Here is a 16,302-nt window from a genome sequence, read left to right as displayed (position 1 = left end):
TTTTTTTGTTTTTTTTTTTTGTATTTTGTTGCTGGAGGAGACGTTTGTCCGGGTGCAGGCACTGCAGCAAAGGGGCCCAGGTCCTAGGTCCTAGCCTGTCTCAAAGCCAACTTTCCCAAGAACTCATTCCCTGCCATTTCCTACCAATCGGCCTTTAGAACTGTGTGCTGGCTGGCCTCGTGCTCCCTACCAAGTGGTGAGCACCTCGGAAAAGCTCAGGGCCCCTTGGCCATTCGTCGCCATCCTGGAGCGCTGAAAACCCCGCGAGGCTTCCCTGGAACCCCCTGAGAAGTGAAGATGATCGATTGTAAGGTGTCAGATTCTCCCTGGGGTGGGAAGTGTTGGTGGAGAGAGACTCAAGCCTCTGGCTGGGGAGAGGTAAGTGAGGTGTGGTGAGGTGAAGGTTCCGGGCTTGAACTGTGATGTCAGCGGCCCTGGAGGGAAGAAGCTTGTACTCAGCCCACGGCAGTTGGAATCTGTTGGAGGGCGGTTGGCCAATCCTTGGCCTGAGAGACTTGGGCAGCAGGAGACCCCAGCGCGGTGCATCGACTTTCACTCCAGGTGCAGAGGAAGTAATCTGAGGACTCGTGCAAGTCCCTCTTCCCAGGACGGCCTGCAAGCCTGATTCCAGGCCCAGGAGTCAGGCTGCCCCAGAGGCCGGAGAGGCCAGCTTAGCAGCTCTGTGCTGTTGGCCAGAGAAGCACTCCTGCGCCCGCCCCCGCCCCCCAGTGGCTGATGGCTAACTGGGTGATGGCAAGATTCTATGGTGAGGTGGAGCCTTGTTCAGCCCTTACTGTGTACCGATGTGCCGAGCCTGTTTAGAAACCCTTGGGTTCTCTTAAGTAGCTGTTTTGTGGTATCATAATGTAATGGGGACACCTAGCATTTTCCTAATTAATGTAGGTTAAGTGATAGGAGCAGTGGCTTCAAGGGTTCCTCTGACTTTTCATTATTCTAAAAGGCCAGGAGAGAGACAGATGAGAAAACAAAACCAAAAACTGACATTAACACAGTTTATCAGAGAGAAGCTTGGAAAGAGGTAGAGCGGAAAAAAGGGGAAAACTGTAGAGGCACTGTGCATTTGTGGAACAGAGAGAAATTCAACCCCGTTGCAAGGGAGTGAGTGAAACTGAGCAAGGGCTGCACATAAAGACTTGTTTGCCTTACGAACGCGAGGGCTGACATTTTGCAACTACTTCTCTTCGTTTGCTTGTTTTAGTATGCTTTTGTTTTCAGCAGAGCATTTATTACTCAACAGAAACACCGGCAGGAAGGCAGGAGTTGGCATAAAATTCATTATGATGATGTGTATTCTTTACAGTTCATCCATAATTGTCCTATAATATGGCATTTCTAAGATTACCAGAGTGAAATAGAGATTAGAATGTCTGGATTAGAGTTCGGGTTAATCTGGACGTACTTTATGCTAGGGCTGTTTCTCACCTCTTTTGAAGTGTTGGAGAGGCACCTTTGGGTAGGGTAGAGCATGCATGGGAAGGAGAACATTCCGTAAGAGACAGCTGGAGAGCTCTTCCAGAGACAGAAGGGGATGGGGTGATGCGAAGGTTGTTGTGATGTGCTGATCTGGTCACTTTATTTTACATAAGCTAAGGTCCAAAGCCACACTCCTAGCTGAGAGCGAAAGCAAGTTTCTAACTCCTAATCCAGGGTAAGTAGTTTAAAGTTCTCCTAATTTATTTGACAAAGGCTATAGGGATAAGGATTTTTTTTCTTTGAAAATTGATTTGTGATTCTACTCACTGTATGAGCTTAATGGAAAATAGAAGAACCTCAGGAACCATTTATTGAGCAGTTATGTTCTAGGCAGTATATTGAGAATTTTACCTGCATTATTTTTATTAGTCTTTACAGTAATTCTTATAAGACTGGTACAGTTATTATCACCGTTTTACAGATATGAACCTTAGGGTAAGTCCATTGTCCTACATCACACAGTAGGGACCATACCATCTGTACCCTGATTATAAATGAAGGGAAGGACTTCCTTTCTCGTGATGTGGAACAACTTCTGTACCAATGACTTAAGTGTGGAAGACTGTAAGCAGTTTTGCCAAAAAGTATTTTTTTCATTTATTTTTTCTGTTTCAAAAGATAATTTGACAATAAGTTGCCACTGCATTTGCATGTAACTCTTAAAAGTTATATTTTTAAGGTCTCTTTCATATCGTTAGTCTTCTGGGGCTCTCTCCAAGATCTGGAAATAAGGAGAACAGAAATTAAATATCAGTAGTAAAGTTTACTTTCAAACTATTACAACAACTAATTTTACCATTCTCAGATGCAGTGAAAGAACTGCCAAGATGTATGTCGGTATTTTCAGATCTCACCAGCAAATGGACAGGCTTGGAGGTTCTCCTCAACACAAAATAAGTGGGAAAAAAGTCTTGTTAAATTAGACTATGAGTAGTTAGTTGGTCTGATTCATGGCTTTGAGTAAGCCAGGAGGCCAGGGACCAAACTGTTACTTATGCTGGTGAAGTTCTTGTTGTCATAAGTGTTTGGTTCATAGGAGACATCTATTTCACTCTTCCATGTGGGTCGCACACAGCAGATCTTAGTTGCCCTTTCTCTTCTTTTCCATTATACTAGCCTTGCAGTCTTTTTTCTGTTAGCTTCTAATTACATTCCATTATATATAAAAATAGGACTTCAAGGCATATGAGGGACACAACTAGACTGTAAGTAAACCTACTGTCATTTAATTTTTTCCTTGTCTACTTTAGTTTGACATTGCTAAGATCCGTCCACAGCTACTAAGCAATCTGGAAAATAATTAACTGGAACAAGTAATACAGACATTCTATTTCTAAAGTGGATTTGTTTCTGTCCTACAAAACTTTCCCAAGTCTTTGTTTATGCGCTACATTTGGACTTGATGGACTTCTTCTTCCTATTAATTACAGTAGTCACATTAAATATCATATACTGTTCTGTAGTCAACACAGATGACCTAAGGGAGAAAACATTTTTGTGGCTAAAACTTGAGTTCTGTGTAGGAAAATGCTTGGGTAAAAATACAACCAAAAGCTCATTGGCTTACTTTTCTACATATAGTTTGTTTTGAGAATTAAGATAACTTCATGATTAGTTCAACATTAAAAACTGATTAGAAGAAAGTGGCTTAAAAAAACACAACCCACAAGGGTAATTTTCTTTTTTTTTTTTTAGTTATTTCTGAGATATACATTTTAAAGTAATAACTAGAATTATGACTTATAACATTATACCAGAACATATAAGAGTTTTAGAAATTTCATGTAATGTCTGAAACATTTATATTAACATATTTCCATACAAATAACCCAAAGAAAGTTTAGTATTAGTTGTTTTGTTTGTTTGTTTTTTTATACTGCAGGTTCTTATTAGTCATCAATTTTATACACAACAGTGTATACATGTCAATCCCAATCGCCCAATTCAGCACACCACCATCCCCATCCCACTGCGGTTTCCCCCCATCAGTGTCCATATGTTTGTTCTCTACATCTGTGTCTCAACTTCTGCCCTGAAAACCGGTTCATCTGTACCATTTTTCTAGGTTCCACATACATGCATTAATATACGATATTTGTTTTTCTCTTTCTGACTTACTTCACTCTGTATGACAGTCTCTAGATCCATCCACATCTCAACAAATGACTCAATTTCATTCCTTTTTATGGCTGAGTGTATTCCATTGTATATATGTACCACAACTTCTTTATCCATTCGTCTGTCGATGGGCATTTAGGTTGCTTCCATGACCTGGCTATTGTAAATAGTGCTGCAATGAACATTGGGGTGCATGTGTCTTTTTGAATTATGGTTTTCCCTGGGTATGTGCCCAGTAGTGGGATTGCTGGATCATATGGTAATTCTATTTTTAGTTTTTTAAGGAACCTCCATACTGTTCTCCATAGTGGCTGTACCAATTTACATTCCCACCAACAGTGCAAGAGGGTTCCCCTTTACTCCACACCCGCTCCAGCATTTGTTGTTTGTCGATTTTCTGATGATGCCCATTCTAACTGGTGTGAGGTGATACCTCATTGTAGTTTTGATTTGCATTTCTCTACTAATTAGTGATGTTGAGCAGCTTTTCATGTGCTTCTTGGCCATCTGTATGTCTTCTTTGGAGAAATGTCTATTTAGGTCTTCTGCCCATTTTTGGATTAGGTTGTTTATTTATTTAATATTGAGCTGCATGAGCTGTTTATATAGTTTGGAGATTAATCCTTTGCCCGTTGATTCGTTTGCAAATATTTTCTCCCATACTGAGGGTTGTCTTTTGGTCTTGTTTATGGTTTCCTTTGCTGTGCAAAAGCTTTGAAGTTTCATTAGGTCCCATTTGTTTATTTTTGTTTTTATTTCCATTACTCTAGGAGGTGGGTCAAAAAGGAACTTGCTGTGATTTATGTCAAAGAGTGTTCATCCTATGTTTTCCTCTAAGAGTTTTATAGTGTCCGGTCTTACATTTAGGTCTCAAATCCATTTTGAGTTTATTTTTGTGTATGGTGTTAGGGAGTGTTCTAATTTCATTCCTTTACATGTAGCTGTCCAGTTTTCCCAGCACCACTTATTGAAGAGACTGTCTTTTCTCCGTTGTATATCCTTGCCTCCTTTATCATAGATTAGTTGATCATAGGTGCGTGGGTTTACCTCTGGCCTTTCTATCTTGTTCCATTGATCTATGTTTCTGTTTTTGTGCCAGTACCATATTGTCTCGATTATACTGTAGCTTTGTAGTATAGTCTGAAGTCAGGGAGTCTGATTCCTCCAGCTCCGGTTTTTTCCCTCAAGACTGTTTTGGCTATTCGGGGTCTTTGGTGTCTCCATACAAATTTTAAGATGATTTGTTCTAGTTCCATAAAAAATGCCATTGAAAATTTGATAGGGATTGTATTGAATCTGTAGATTGCTTTGGGTAGTATAGTCATTTTCACAATGTTGATTCTTCCAATCCAAGAACATGGTATATCTCTCCATCTGTTGGTATCATCTTTAATTTCTTTCATCAGTGTCTTATAGTTTTCTGCATAGAGGTCTTTTGTCTCCCTAGGTAGGTTTATTCCTAGGTATTTTATTCTTTTTGCTGCAATGGTAAATGGGAGTGTTTCCATAATTTCTCTTTCAGATTTTTCATCATTAGTGCATAGGAATGCAAGAGATTTCTGTGCATTAATTTTGTATCCTGCAACTTTACCAAACTCATTGATTAGCTCTAGTAGTTTTCTGGTGGCTTTTTTAGGATTCTCTATGTATCGTATCATGTCATCTGCCGACAGTGACAGTTTTACTTCTTCTTTTCCAATTCGTATTCCTTTTATTTCTTTTTCTTCTCTTATTGCCGTGGCTAGGACTTCCAAAACTACGTTGAATAATAGTGGTGAGAGTGGTCATCCTTGTCCCATTCCTGATCTTAGAGGAAATGCTTTCAGTTTTTCACCATTGAGAAGGATGTTTGCTGTGGGTTTGTCATATATGGCCTTTATTATGTTGAGGTAGGTTCCCTCTATGGCCACTTTCTGGAGAGTTTTTATCATAGATGGGTGTTGAATTTTGTCAAAAGCTTTTTCTGCATCTATTGAGACGATCATGTGGGTTTTTGTTTTGTTTGTTTTATTTTGTTTTTTTAATCATATGGTTTTTATTCTTAATTTGTTAATATGGTGTATCACACTGATTGATTTGCATATATTGAAGAATCCTTGCCTTCCTGGGATAAATCCCACTTGATCGTGTTGTATGATCCTTTTAATGTGTTGTTTGATTCTGTTTGCTCGTATTTTGTTGAGGAGTTTTGCATCTGTATTCATCAGTGATATTGGTCTGTAATTCTCTTTTTTTGTAGTATCTTTGTCTGGTTTTGGTATCAGGGTGATGGTGGCCTCATAGAATGAGTTTGGGAGTGTTCCTTCCTCTGCAGTTTTTTGGAAGAGTTTGAGAAGGATGGGTGTTAGCTCTTCTCTAAATGTTTGATAGAATTCACCTGTGAAGCCATCTGGTCCTAGGCTTTTGTTTGTTGGAAGATTTTTAATCACAGTTTCAATTTCATTACTTGTGATTGGTCTGTTCATATTTACTGTTTCTTCCTGGTTCAGTCTTGGAACATTATACCTTTCTAAGAATTTGTCCATTTCTTCCAGGTTGTCCATTTTATTGGCATACAGTTGCTTGTAGTAGTCACTTAGGATGCTTTGTATTTCTGCAGTGTCTGTTGTAATTTCTCCTTTTTCATTTTTAAATTTATTGATTTGAGTCCTCTCCCTCTTTTTCTTGATGAGTCTGGCTAATGGTTTATCAATTTTGATTATCTTCTCAAAGAACCAACTTTTAGTTTTATTGATCTTTGCTATTGTTTTCTTTGTTTCTATTTCATTTATTTCTGCTCTGATCTTTATGATTTCTTTACTTCTGTTTACTTTGGGTTTTGTTTGTTCTTCTTTCTCTAGTTCTTTAGGTGTAAAGTTAGATTGTTTACTCGAGATTTTTCTTGTTTCTTGAGGTAGGCTTTTATAGCTATAAACTTCCGTGTTAGAACTGCTTTTGCTGCATCCCATAGGTTTTGGATCGTCATGTTTTCATTGTCATTTGTCTCTAGGTATTTTTTGATTTCCTCTTTGATTTCTTCAGTGATCTCTTGGTTATTTAGTAACGTATTGTTTAGCCTCCATGTGTTTGTGTTTTTTACGTTTTTTTCCCTGTAATTCATTTCTAATCTCATAGCATTGTGGTCAGAGAAGATGCTTGATATGATTTCAATTTTCTTAAATTTACTGAGGCTTGATTTGTGACCCAAGATGTGATCTATCCTGGAGAATGTTCCGTGCGCACTTGAGAAGAAAGTGTAATCTGCTGTTTTTAGATGGAATGTCCTATAAATATCAATTAAATCTATCTGGTCTGTTGTGTCATTTAAAGCTTCTGTTTCCTTATTTATTTTCATTTGGATGATCTGTCCATTGGTGTAAGTGAGGTGTTAAAGTCCCCCACTATTTTTGTGTTACTGTCAGTTTCCTCTTTTATAGCTGTTAGCAGTTGCCTCATGTATTGAGGTGCTCCTATGTTGCATGCATATATATTTACAGTTGTTATATCTTCTTCTTGGATTGATCCCTTGATCATTATGTAGTGTCCTTCCTTGTCTCTTGTAACATTCTTTATTTTAAAGTCTATTTTATCTGATATGAGTATTGCTACTCCAGCTTTCTTTTGATTTCCATTTGCGTGCACTATCTTTTCCCATCCCCTCACTTTCAGTCTGTATGTGTCCCTAGGTCTGTAGTGGTTCTCTTGTAGACAGCATATGTATGGGTCTTGTTTTTGTATCCATTCAGCAAGCCTGTGTCTTTTGGTTGGAGCATTTAATCCATTCATGTTTAAGGTAATTATTGATATATATGTTCCTATGACCATTTTCTTAATTGTTTTGGGTTTGTTTTTGTAGGTCCTTTTCTTCTCTTGTGTTTCCCACTTAGAGAAGTTCCTTTAGCATTTGTTGTAGAGCTGATTTGATGGTGCTGAATTCTCTTAGCCTTTGCTTGACTGTAAAGCTTTTGATTTCTCCATTGAATCTGAATGAGATCCTTGCTGGGTAGAGTAATCTTGGTTGTAGTTTCTTCCCTTTCATCACTTTAAGTATATCATGACACTCCCTTCTGGCTTGTAGAGTTTCTGCTGAGAAATCAGCTGTTAATCTTATGGGAGTTCCCTTGTATGTTATTTGTCGTTTTTCCCTTGCTGCTTTCAATAATTTTTCTTTGTCTTTAATTTTTGCCAGTTTGATTACTATGTGTCTCGGCATGTTTCTCCTTGGGTTTATCCTGCATGAGACTTGCTGCGCTTCCTGGACTTGGGTGGCTATTTCCTTTCCCACGTTAGGGAAGTTTTCGACTATAATCTCTCGAAATATTTTCTCGGGTTCTTTCTCTCTCTCTTCTCCTTCTGGGACCCCTATAACGCGAATGCTGTTGCCTTTAATGTTGTCCCAGAGGCCTCGTAGGCTGTCTTCATTTCTTTTCATTCTTTTTTCTTTGTTCTGCAGCAGTGCATTCCACCATTCTGTCTTCCAGGTCACTTATCCGTTCTTCTGCCTCAGTTATTCTGCTGTTGATTCCTTCTAGTGTAGTTTCCATTTCAGTTATTGTATTGTTCATCTCTGTTTGTTTGTTCTTTCATTCTTCTAGGTCTTTGTTAAACATTCCTTGCATCTTCTCAATCTTTGCCTCCATTCTTTTTCCGAGGTCCTGGATCATCTTCAGTATCATTATTCTGAATTCTTTTTCTGGAAGGTTGCCTATATCTTCATTCAGTTGTTTTTCTGGGGTTTTATCTTGTTCCTACATCTGGTACATAGCCCTGTGCCTTTTCATCTTGTCTAACTTCCTATGAATGTGGTTTTAGTTCCACAGGCTGCAGGATTGTAGTTCTTCTTGCTTCTGCTGTCTGCCCTCTGGTGGATGAGGCTATCTAAGAGTCTTGATGGGAGAGACTGGTGGTGGGTAGAGCTGACTGTTGCTCTCAAGGCTAATTTTCTTAATCCATGATTGTATGTATGGGTTTGTCATATATTTATCTATTTGATATTCATTTACACAACAGATATTAGGAGCCTACTGTTTTAGGAATTGGGAATATAGCAGTGAACAGATTAAAAAAAAAAAACCCTCTGTGCTCCTGGATACCTACATGATGGGGGTGGGCGGGTAGACAGAAATAAACAAGTGAATATATAGAGTGTCCGGTTGGTGATAAGCGCTACAGAGAAAACTACAGCAGTGAGGGGGGATATAGAGTGTGGTTATAATTTTAGCTGATATAAGCAGGGAAGGCTGCACCAAGAAGGTAAGATCTCAGCAAAGATTTCAAGCAGGTGAGCCAAGCAGATTGCTGGTGACAAGGTTTTCAAGCAGAGGGAACAACCAGCAAGGCAAAACCCTGATCGGAGAGCATGGCTGGCATATTTAAAGGCTTTGCAGGGAGGCCAGTGTGAGTAGAGGAGAAAAGCAAAGATGGTGGAGGGCGCGCAGGCCCCCATTAAGGGTTTTGTCTGTTCTCTGCGTAAGATAGGGAGCCATTAAAGGATTTTAAGCAGAGGAGTGATCGGACTTACTAAAATCACCCTGGTTGCTGCTTTGGGAACAGGCTCTAAGGAGAAGAAGGGTGGAGCCAGGCAGACAGGTTAGGAAGCCAGTGAGCAATCCAGGCAAAGGATGATGGTGGCCAGGCCGCAGCAGAGGCAGTCGACTGGATGAAAAATGGCAGGTTGTGGATACTTAAAGGTACAGCTAACAGGATTTCCCAATGGATTTGGACGTGGGGTGGGAGGGAAAGGCATGAATGATGGTGTCAAAGTTTTGGCCAAGTTTCTTGGCCAAAGTTTTGGAAGAATGGGGGATCAGATAGGTGGGAAAATCAGGTGTTTGGTTTCGGACATGTTAAGTAGAGCTATTGAGTAGGCCTTTGGCTAAGTTATGACAGAAGTCTGGGTGTTAAAACTTGATTAAAATGGGCATTGATTTTCATTTGAGGCTGTTGTAATGGACCACAGGCAAGCATTTCATGGATATTTCTCATGGTTAATTTTATTCAGTCATTTAAATTGACTAGAACAATAAAATAATAATAATCTTTTAATTTTGGTTGTTCCATGGGCTCATCTTTATTAACTTTGCAGGCATCCATCCCTGTAATAATTGTAATAATTTTCTTGACTATAATACAGCCAAAGACATCTAGCCATCTTTACTGTAACCGTGCTGTGACACAGCTTTGGTGGTGGTGGTGTATTCTAGCTTGAATTTCATAAGGACTAACATAGAGACAAGTAGGTTAGGAAGAGGAAGGACTGAGGCTGGGGCAGGTAGGCTCCAGGGCTGGCCCTGAAGGGGTGCTGCTATTTAAGGGAGCAGTCTGCAATCGGCTGCACGTAGACTTTAGAACCAGTGGTGGTTGAGGTTGCCTGGCTCCTGTACTCAGAATAATCTGGGTTTGAGAATCAGGTGCACTTGGTTTAAATTTCAGCTTTGGCAATCACTAGATACTTGACTTTGAGAAAGTTATCAAATTTCTCCGAATTACGGTTTCTTTATCAGCGGATTGGAGATAACCCTAATTTCGTGATCTGGATCTTGTTTACCATACCAGCTTTATCTCCTGCCACCCCTGTATGTGTGACTTCTCTTTCAAATTATGCAGGAGAGTATATGGTTCTCTGGCTTAGCACAAATTCTTATTGCATCCCATAATGTCAGTTCTATTTTTGGAGATCCTAAATTTGCTCACTAGGTTCAGATGGTGTCCACCAGATGTCTCTACTATAAAGGTATCTTTTTTCCTTTGTAATGAGTAATCTGTGGAATGATACTTTGAGATGGTGTGAATATCATGTTTCTAACACCCTTTCATTCAGTGGTTTTAGCATTCATTGATTATCTTTGCTTGAATTTTTACTTTGGGGCCTACAGAATGATGATTTTGAAGAATTGTATTTGTTGTACATTTAAACCTTGAATTATCCTTATAGGCTAGGTGAGCTCCCCTCACCACCCACCCCCAATCCCCTGCTCTCTCTCTCTTTTTTTTCTTGTTTTTGTTTTGCTTTGCTTTGTGTATCATCATGGATTCCTTTTATACTCAGTGTTATGATAATACATTCCAACATTTATTCTTTTTATATTTAATATGTTGCAATACATTGCTGTATTTATTATTTCTGATCCTCAAATTGCCCTGTATTTGGGCAGTATCTATTCTCTCAAAACTTTTCCTCAGCCCATTTAACATGTCTCCATTAGCCTTAGACACTTACTTGCCCTTCTAGCACAAAATTTTCCATAATTATTTTATACTTTCCTGTCTCAGACCTGGAATTAGCCGTTTCTCCAAGGAGCCCCAGTCCTGTTTAATGGGGAATGGTAGTTAGTAGCCAAGCCCTGAGCACCAAGTGTGCTCACTGCAACTTGGCTGTTATTCATTCTAGGCCCTTTCAGTGGGTAAAGCTAGAAGTTTATACTGTGAGCTCCAATGCAAATCCAATACCACAGGGTTCTTCCTCACTATGAAAGGCAGTTAAAAAAATTATATCAACTAATCAGCATAGAAAGCAATTATTAGAAAGTCGATGTATTACAGGTTAGTGTGACTCAATAAGAATCTCATCTTATGGTACAAGTATTAATATTGATGATTTAGCTCACTTAGAATAATATCTTTTGTGGGCTATGGTAGAACAAGAAATCCGAGGAAAATTTTTGTTGTCTTTGGAATCTTGACTTGATAACTCTTTGCATCCCTAACTTATTCAGAATGACTACATGATGCATAATATTAGTGTCTTTACAAGTTGGATAGTTTAGGAGTACATTTACCGTTTTAACATTTCTTAAATTATAGCATAAATCTATTTATTAAAACATAAATGTTTACTAATAAGACTTTGAAGAAATTGAAATGTGACTAATGTAATGTCTTAATATTCGCTGTAGATTTTGTTGATGTGATAGGCAACATATGAATTTTGACTTTTCAAGTTTCGTACCCCATATTTGTGCTGCTTTTGTTCATTTTAGAGTATAGAATCATATCATCAACTCTCCTAATTAGAATATTTTTAAAAATTAATTTAAAAAATAGAGGTAGTATTGGTTTATAACATTATGTAAATTCCATGTGTGCAACATTATATTTATACTTCCATATACCCTACAGCATGCTCACCACCACAAGGTTAGTTTCCATCCATCACATACAGTTGACCCCCTTTATCTGTTTCACCCTCCTCCCTGCCCCTTTCCCTCTGGTAACCACTACTGTATTCTCTGTATGTGTTTGTTTTTGTTTGATTTGTTCATTTATTTTGTTTGTTTTTTATATTCCACATGAGTGAAATCATACAATATTTGTCTTTCTCCATCTGACTTATTTCACTTAGCATAATACCCTCAAGGTCCATCCATGTTGTTGCAAATGGCAAGATTTCATCTTTTTTATGGCAGACTAGTATTCTAGTGTATTTATATATATGTATCATAACTTTTTAATCCATTTATTCATTGATGGGCACTTAGGTTGTTTCCATACTTGGCTATTGTAAATAACGCTGAGACGAACATAGGTGTGTGTATATCTTTTTAAATGAGTGTCTTCATATTCTTTTTTTTTTTGTGGATATTCTTTGGATAAATACCCAAAAAGTAGGGTTGCTGGATCATATGATAGTTTTATTATTAATTTTTTGAGGAATCTCGATGCTGTCTCCATAGTGGCTGTACAAGTTTACGTTCCCACCAACAGCGTATAAGGGTTCCCTTTTCACCACATTCTTGCCAACACTTGGTACTTCTTGCCTTTTTAATAATAGCCATTCTAACAGTTGTGAAGTGCTATCTCATTATGGTTTGCATTTGCATTTCCTTAATAATTAGTGACATTGAACATCTTTTCATGTGCCTGTTGGCCATCTGTATGTCTTCCTTGGGAAAATGTCTCTTCAGCTCCTCTGCCCATTTTAAATTGGATTGTTTTTTTGTTGTTGAGCTGTATGAGTTCTTTATATATTTTGGATATGAATCCCTCATCAGATATATCATTTGCAACTATCTTCTCCCATTCTTGGTTGTCTTTTCATTTTGTTGATGGTTTCCTTTGCTGTACAGAAGCTTTTTAGTTTGATGTAGTCCCTTTTGTTTATTTTTGCTTTTGTTTCCCTTGCCTGAGGAGTCATATCTGGAAAGATATTGCCAAGACTGAAGTCAAAGAGTGCATGTCTTATGTGTTCTTCTAGGAGTTTAAAGGTTTCAGGTTTTCCATTCAAGTGTTTAATCAATTTTGGATTGACTTTTGTATATAGTGTGAGATGGTGGTCTAGCTTCATTTTTTTTTTTTTTTTTTTTGCGGTACGCGGGCCTCTCACCGCTGCGGCCTCTCCCGTTGCAGAGCACAGGCTCCGGACGCGCAGGCTCAGCAGCCATGGCTCACGGGCCCAGCCGCTCTGCGGCACGTGGGATCCTTCCGGACCGGGGCACGAACCCGCGTCCCCTGCATCGGCAGGCGGACTCTCAACCACTGCGCCACCAGGGAAGCCCCTAGCTTCATTTTTTTGCATGTGGCTATCCATTTTTCCGAATACCATTTATTGAACAAACTATCCTTTACCCATTATATGTACTTTGCTCCTTCGTTGACTTGTAATTGTCCACATATGTGTGGGTTTATTTCTGCACTCTCAATTCTGTTTCATTGATTTATGTATCTTTTTCTGCTAGTACCATGCTGTTTTGATTTGTAATATAGTTTGAAGTCAGGAAGTATGATATCTCCAGCTTTGTTAAACTTTTTTCTCAGGATTGCTTTGACTATTCAGTGTCTTTTGTGGTTCCATATAAATTTTAGAATTTTTTGTTCTATTTCTATAAAAAATGTCCTTGAGATTTTGATCAGAGCTGCATTGAATCTGTAGATCGCTTTAGGTAATATGGACATTTTTTTTTTTTTTTTTTTTTTTTTACCAAGTCAACACAGTTTATTACTGAATTTCACTTTCACACAATTTCAAAGAGCTGGAACAAATGTGGGGTGGGGGTTGGGGGAGGGACAGGTGCCCCTCAGGAGCCAGGATCCCCGGCTGGCTTCCCCGGACCACGGCAGGGGAGGGAGCATCAGGCCGTTCAATCTCTGGGCACCAGCTCTCCATGTGCACACGCACAGCAAGCCAGCAGCTCCTCACACATAAATACAGACACGCTTAACAAAAATAGTATATCATCTTCACAAGGAATAAAAATTAGTCTCAAATATGTACAGCAGAGAGCCCGGGGTGGCCAGGGCTAGGCCAGGATCCCCAGGGATGAGACAGGCCATGGGTGGAGCAGAGGAGAGAGGGAGGCCTGAAGAGCTCCTGGCCAGGCCACCCTGACCTTGGCAGCCCGGCTGCCCAGGCTGAACGGGGGTGGGGCACAAATCGATCAGGCCAGACAGGACTGGCCCCTCCAGCCAGCCCTACCTCCACCCCACGCACAAGGCTCTCTTTCCTGCCCTTCCTGCCTGAGGTAGGGAAGACCCCAGGGCTCCCACAGCTGTTCCCCGTGGCTCCCCCTCACCTCTGGGCAGAGGCCCCTGAACCCCATGGGCAGCAGCCCAAGGCAAAGGTGCCACAGGACGATCTCCTTGCAGGAAGCGAGGCAGCTGAGGCCATAAACAGCTCTGGGGCACCTATCTTGGGCCCAGTCGGTCCCTCAGTCGTGGTCATGGGAGCCGGGGAAGGGGAAGGGAACTGGGGTGGTGCTCAACTGCAAGGGCCACCCAAGCTTGGGCATGGGGTGCCTCCTGCAGCTACAGCTCCCCCATCCCAGGTGGGGCTGGCCTCTAGCCAGAGGCCTCTAGGACACTGGGATTGAGGGTAGGGACTTTGGCCAGGCCAGAGGTGGGGAGGGGGTCCTGGTCCTTGTTTCTGTATCCCAAGCAGCCTGAATCCCTAATTAGTCAGAAGTGGCCCCTAAGCGGCTCTTGGAGGGTGGGGATAAATGGAAGGGGAGCCCAGGTCCGGGAGGAGGGAGAGACAGGAAATGATCAATTCCGAGGCCACAAACATCAAAATGAAGGCAATCTAGTCTCTCTTTCTGGGGAAAAGGGTCAGAAAATTTTCCAGCTCCCTGGCAGGAAAGCATCCTCAGTGAGGCTAAGGGGGCAAGGGGTTCCACCAATCAGGCAGGGCACTGCAGCCCCCAGTCACAATCCCCCCAAACCTGTCAGCTTCCACGGGACAGAATCTGGGGAAATTTTGTGGGCTTTGAGGCCGGGAGAACTGAGGTGTCGGGGAAGGCGGCTTTCACAGAAGCATGGTAAATTCTAGAAAACTAAATGAGGGGACCAGGTCTAGGCCCAACCCTGTGATGTGTGGGTGGCCGTGCACTGCATGTAGTGAGTGGTTCTCCAGGTGGCGACGGTGGCTGGACGGAGGGCTGTGGTGAGGGCAGGATGGCGGTGGGCGGGTGAGTGGGTGGTCAGTGTCTGGTCATTTCCGACTGAAGAGCGAGCCCAGCAGAAGCACGCCAGCCACAGTCATGCCCGTCAGGAACCAGCGGTTGAAGCGCTCCTGGCCCTTCCGGCTCTCGGCTGCTGCATTGTTCCCATAGAGTTCCACGAAAGTGTCCCAGCCGCCGTTCTCCTGGATCCAAGGCTCTAGGTGGTCATTCAGGTAAGTGGCCATCCAAGCTGCAATCCGACTCACCAATACCTGCATCTCCTTGTCTACGCTTTCCACGCACAGTGCCCCACCGAAGGAGAAAAAGGCCACAATGCGACCCCAGTTCACCCCATCCCGGAAGAGTTCGTTCACTACCTGCTCAAAGCTCTGATATGCCGTCCCTGGGGTGATGTGGAGCTGGGATGTCAGGTCGCTGAATGCCCGCCGGTACCTCAGTTCAAACTCATCGCCTGCCTCCCTCAGCGCTTGCTTCACCGCTGCCATGGGGATCACCTCCCGGGCATCCAAGCTGCTGCTGTGGCCAGTGGCTACATTCACCGCAGGGCTGTCTGCCAGGTGCCAGGATGGGTTGCCATTGATGGCACTGGGGGTTTCCATGTCTGATTCAGTCCCTTCTGGGGCCTCAGTTCTGTTCTCGTCCACATCGCTAAACTGACTCCAGCTGTATCCTTTCTGGGAAAGCTTGTAGGAGAGAAAGTCAACCACCAGCTCCCGATTGCTCTGAGACATTTTTATAATAGGGATGGGCTCCACCAGTCCATTGTCCAAAACACCTGCTCACTCACTGAGTCTGGTCTCTGCTTAGTGGTTCTCTTCTGAGATCCAAAGCCAAGATAAGGTTATTCAAATGTCTCAGGCAACGGCAGGCAGGTGCAGCCCCCGGAAAATCTTTTGTATCATAGGTCGGGCTAGGAGGTGGCAGCCGGGATGCCGGTAACTCAACCGGCCTCGCGGCGGCTGGCAAAAAAAGCAGCTCCGGCTGGAGGGATCATGCGACCCGGCGGACTGAGAGCTCAGAAGGCGACACAGGAATTACGAAGCTCAAGAACCGGCCCCCTCGCTTGCTTCCTCCTCCATCGCCCAGATCGAGGGCGGCCGCTCCTGGACATTTTAACAATGCTAATTCTTCCAATATCTGAGCACAGATCCTTACATTTATTTGTGACTTCTTCAATTTCTGTCAACAGTGTCTTATAGTTTTCAGTATACAGACCGTTCACCTCTTTGGTTAAATTTATTCCTAGGTATTCTTTTTGTTTTGATTGTAAATGGGATTGTTTTCTTAATTGCTAGCTCATTGTTAGCATATAGAAATG

General features: G+C 41.6%; 2 protein-coding genes across 5 annotated transcripts in view; one reads left to right on the top strand and one right to left on the bottom strand.

Moving 5' to 3' along the window:
- The window catches only part of PDE10A (phosphodiesterase 10A), a 584,018-nt gene that overhangs the window by 336,491 nt on the left and 231,225 nt on the right, over positions 1 to 16,302 (top strand). The window lies entirely within an intron of this gene.
- LOC115851257 (bcl-2-like protein 1) lies at positions 13,590 to 15,757 on the bottom strand. The gene has a single exon (XM_030852968.3). The coding sequence runs from the start codon at positions 15,713 to 15,715 to the stop codon at positions 15,014 to 15,016; it is 702 nt and encodes a 233-aa protein (XP_030708828.1). The 5' UTR covers positions 15,716 to 15,757; the 3' UTR covers positions 13,590 to 15,013.

The sequence above is a fragment of the Globicephala melas genome, chromosome 14 (genome assembly GCF_963455315.2).
Source record: "Globicephala melas chromosome 14, mGloMel1.2, whole genome shotgun sequence".
Classification (NCBI taxonomy): Eukaryota; Metazoa; Chordata; class Mammalia; order Artiodactyla; family Delphinidae; genus Globicephala; species Globicephala melas.
Note: the sequence above shows the minus strand (reverse complement) of the source record. Positions and strands in the feature narration are given on the sequence as shown.

Coding starts and splice junctions, on each gene's coding strand:
- LOC115851257 (XM_030852968.3), bottom strand. CDS start 15,715: ATGTCTCAGAGCAATCGGGAGCTGGTGGTTGACTTTCTCTCCTACAAG.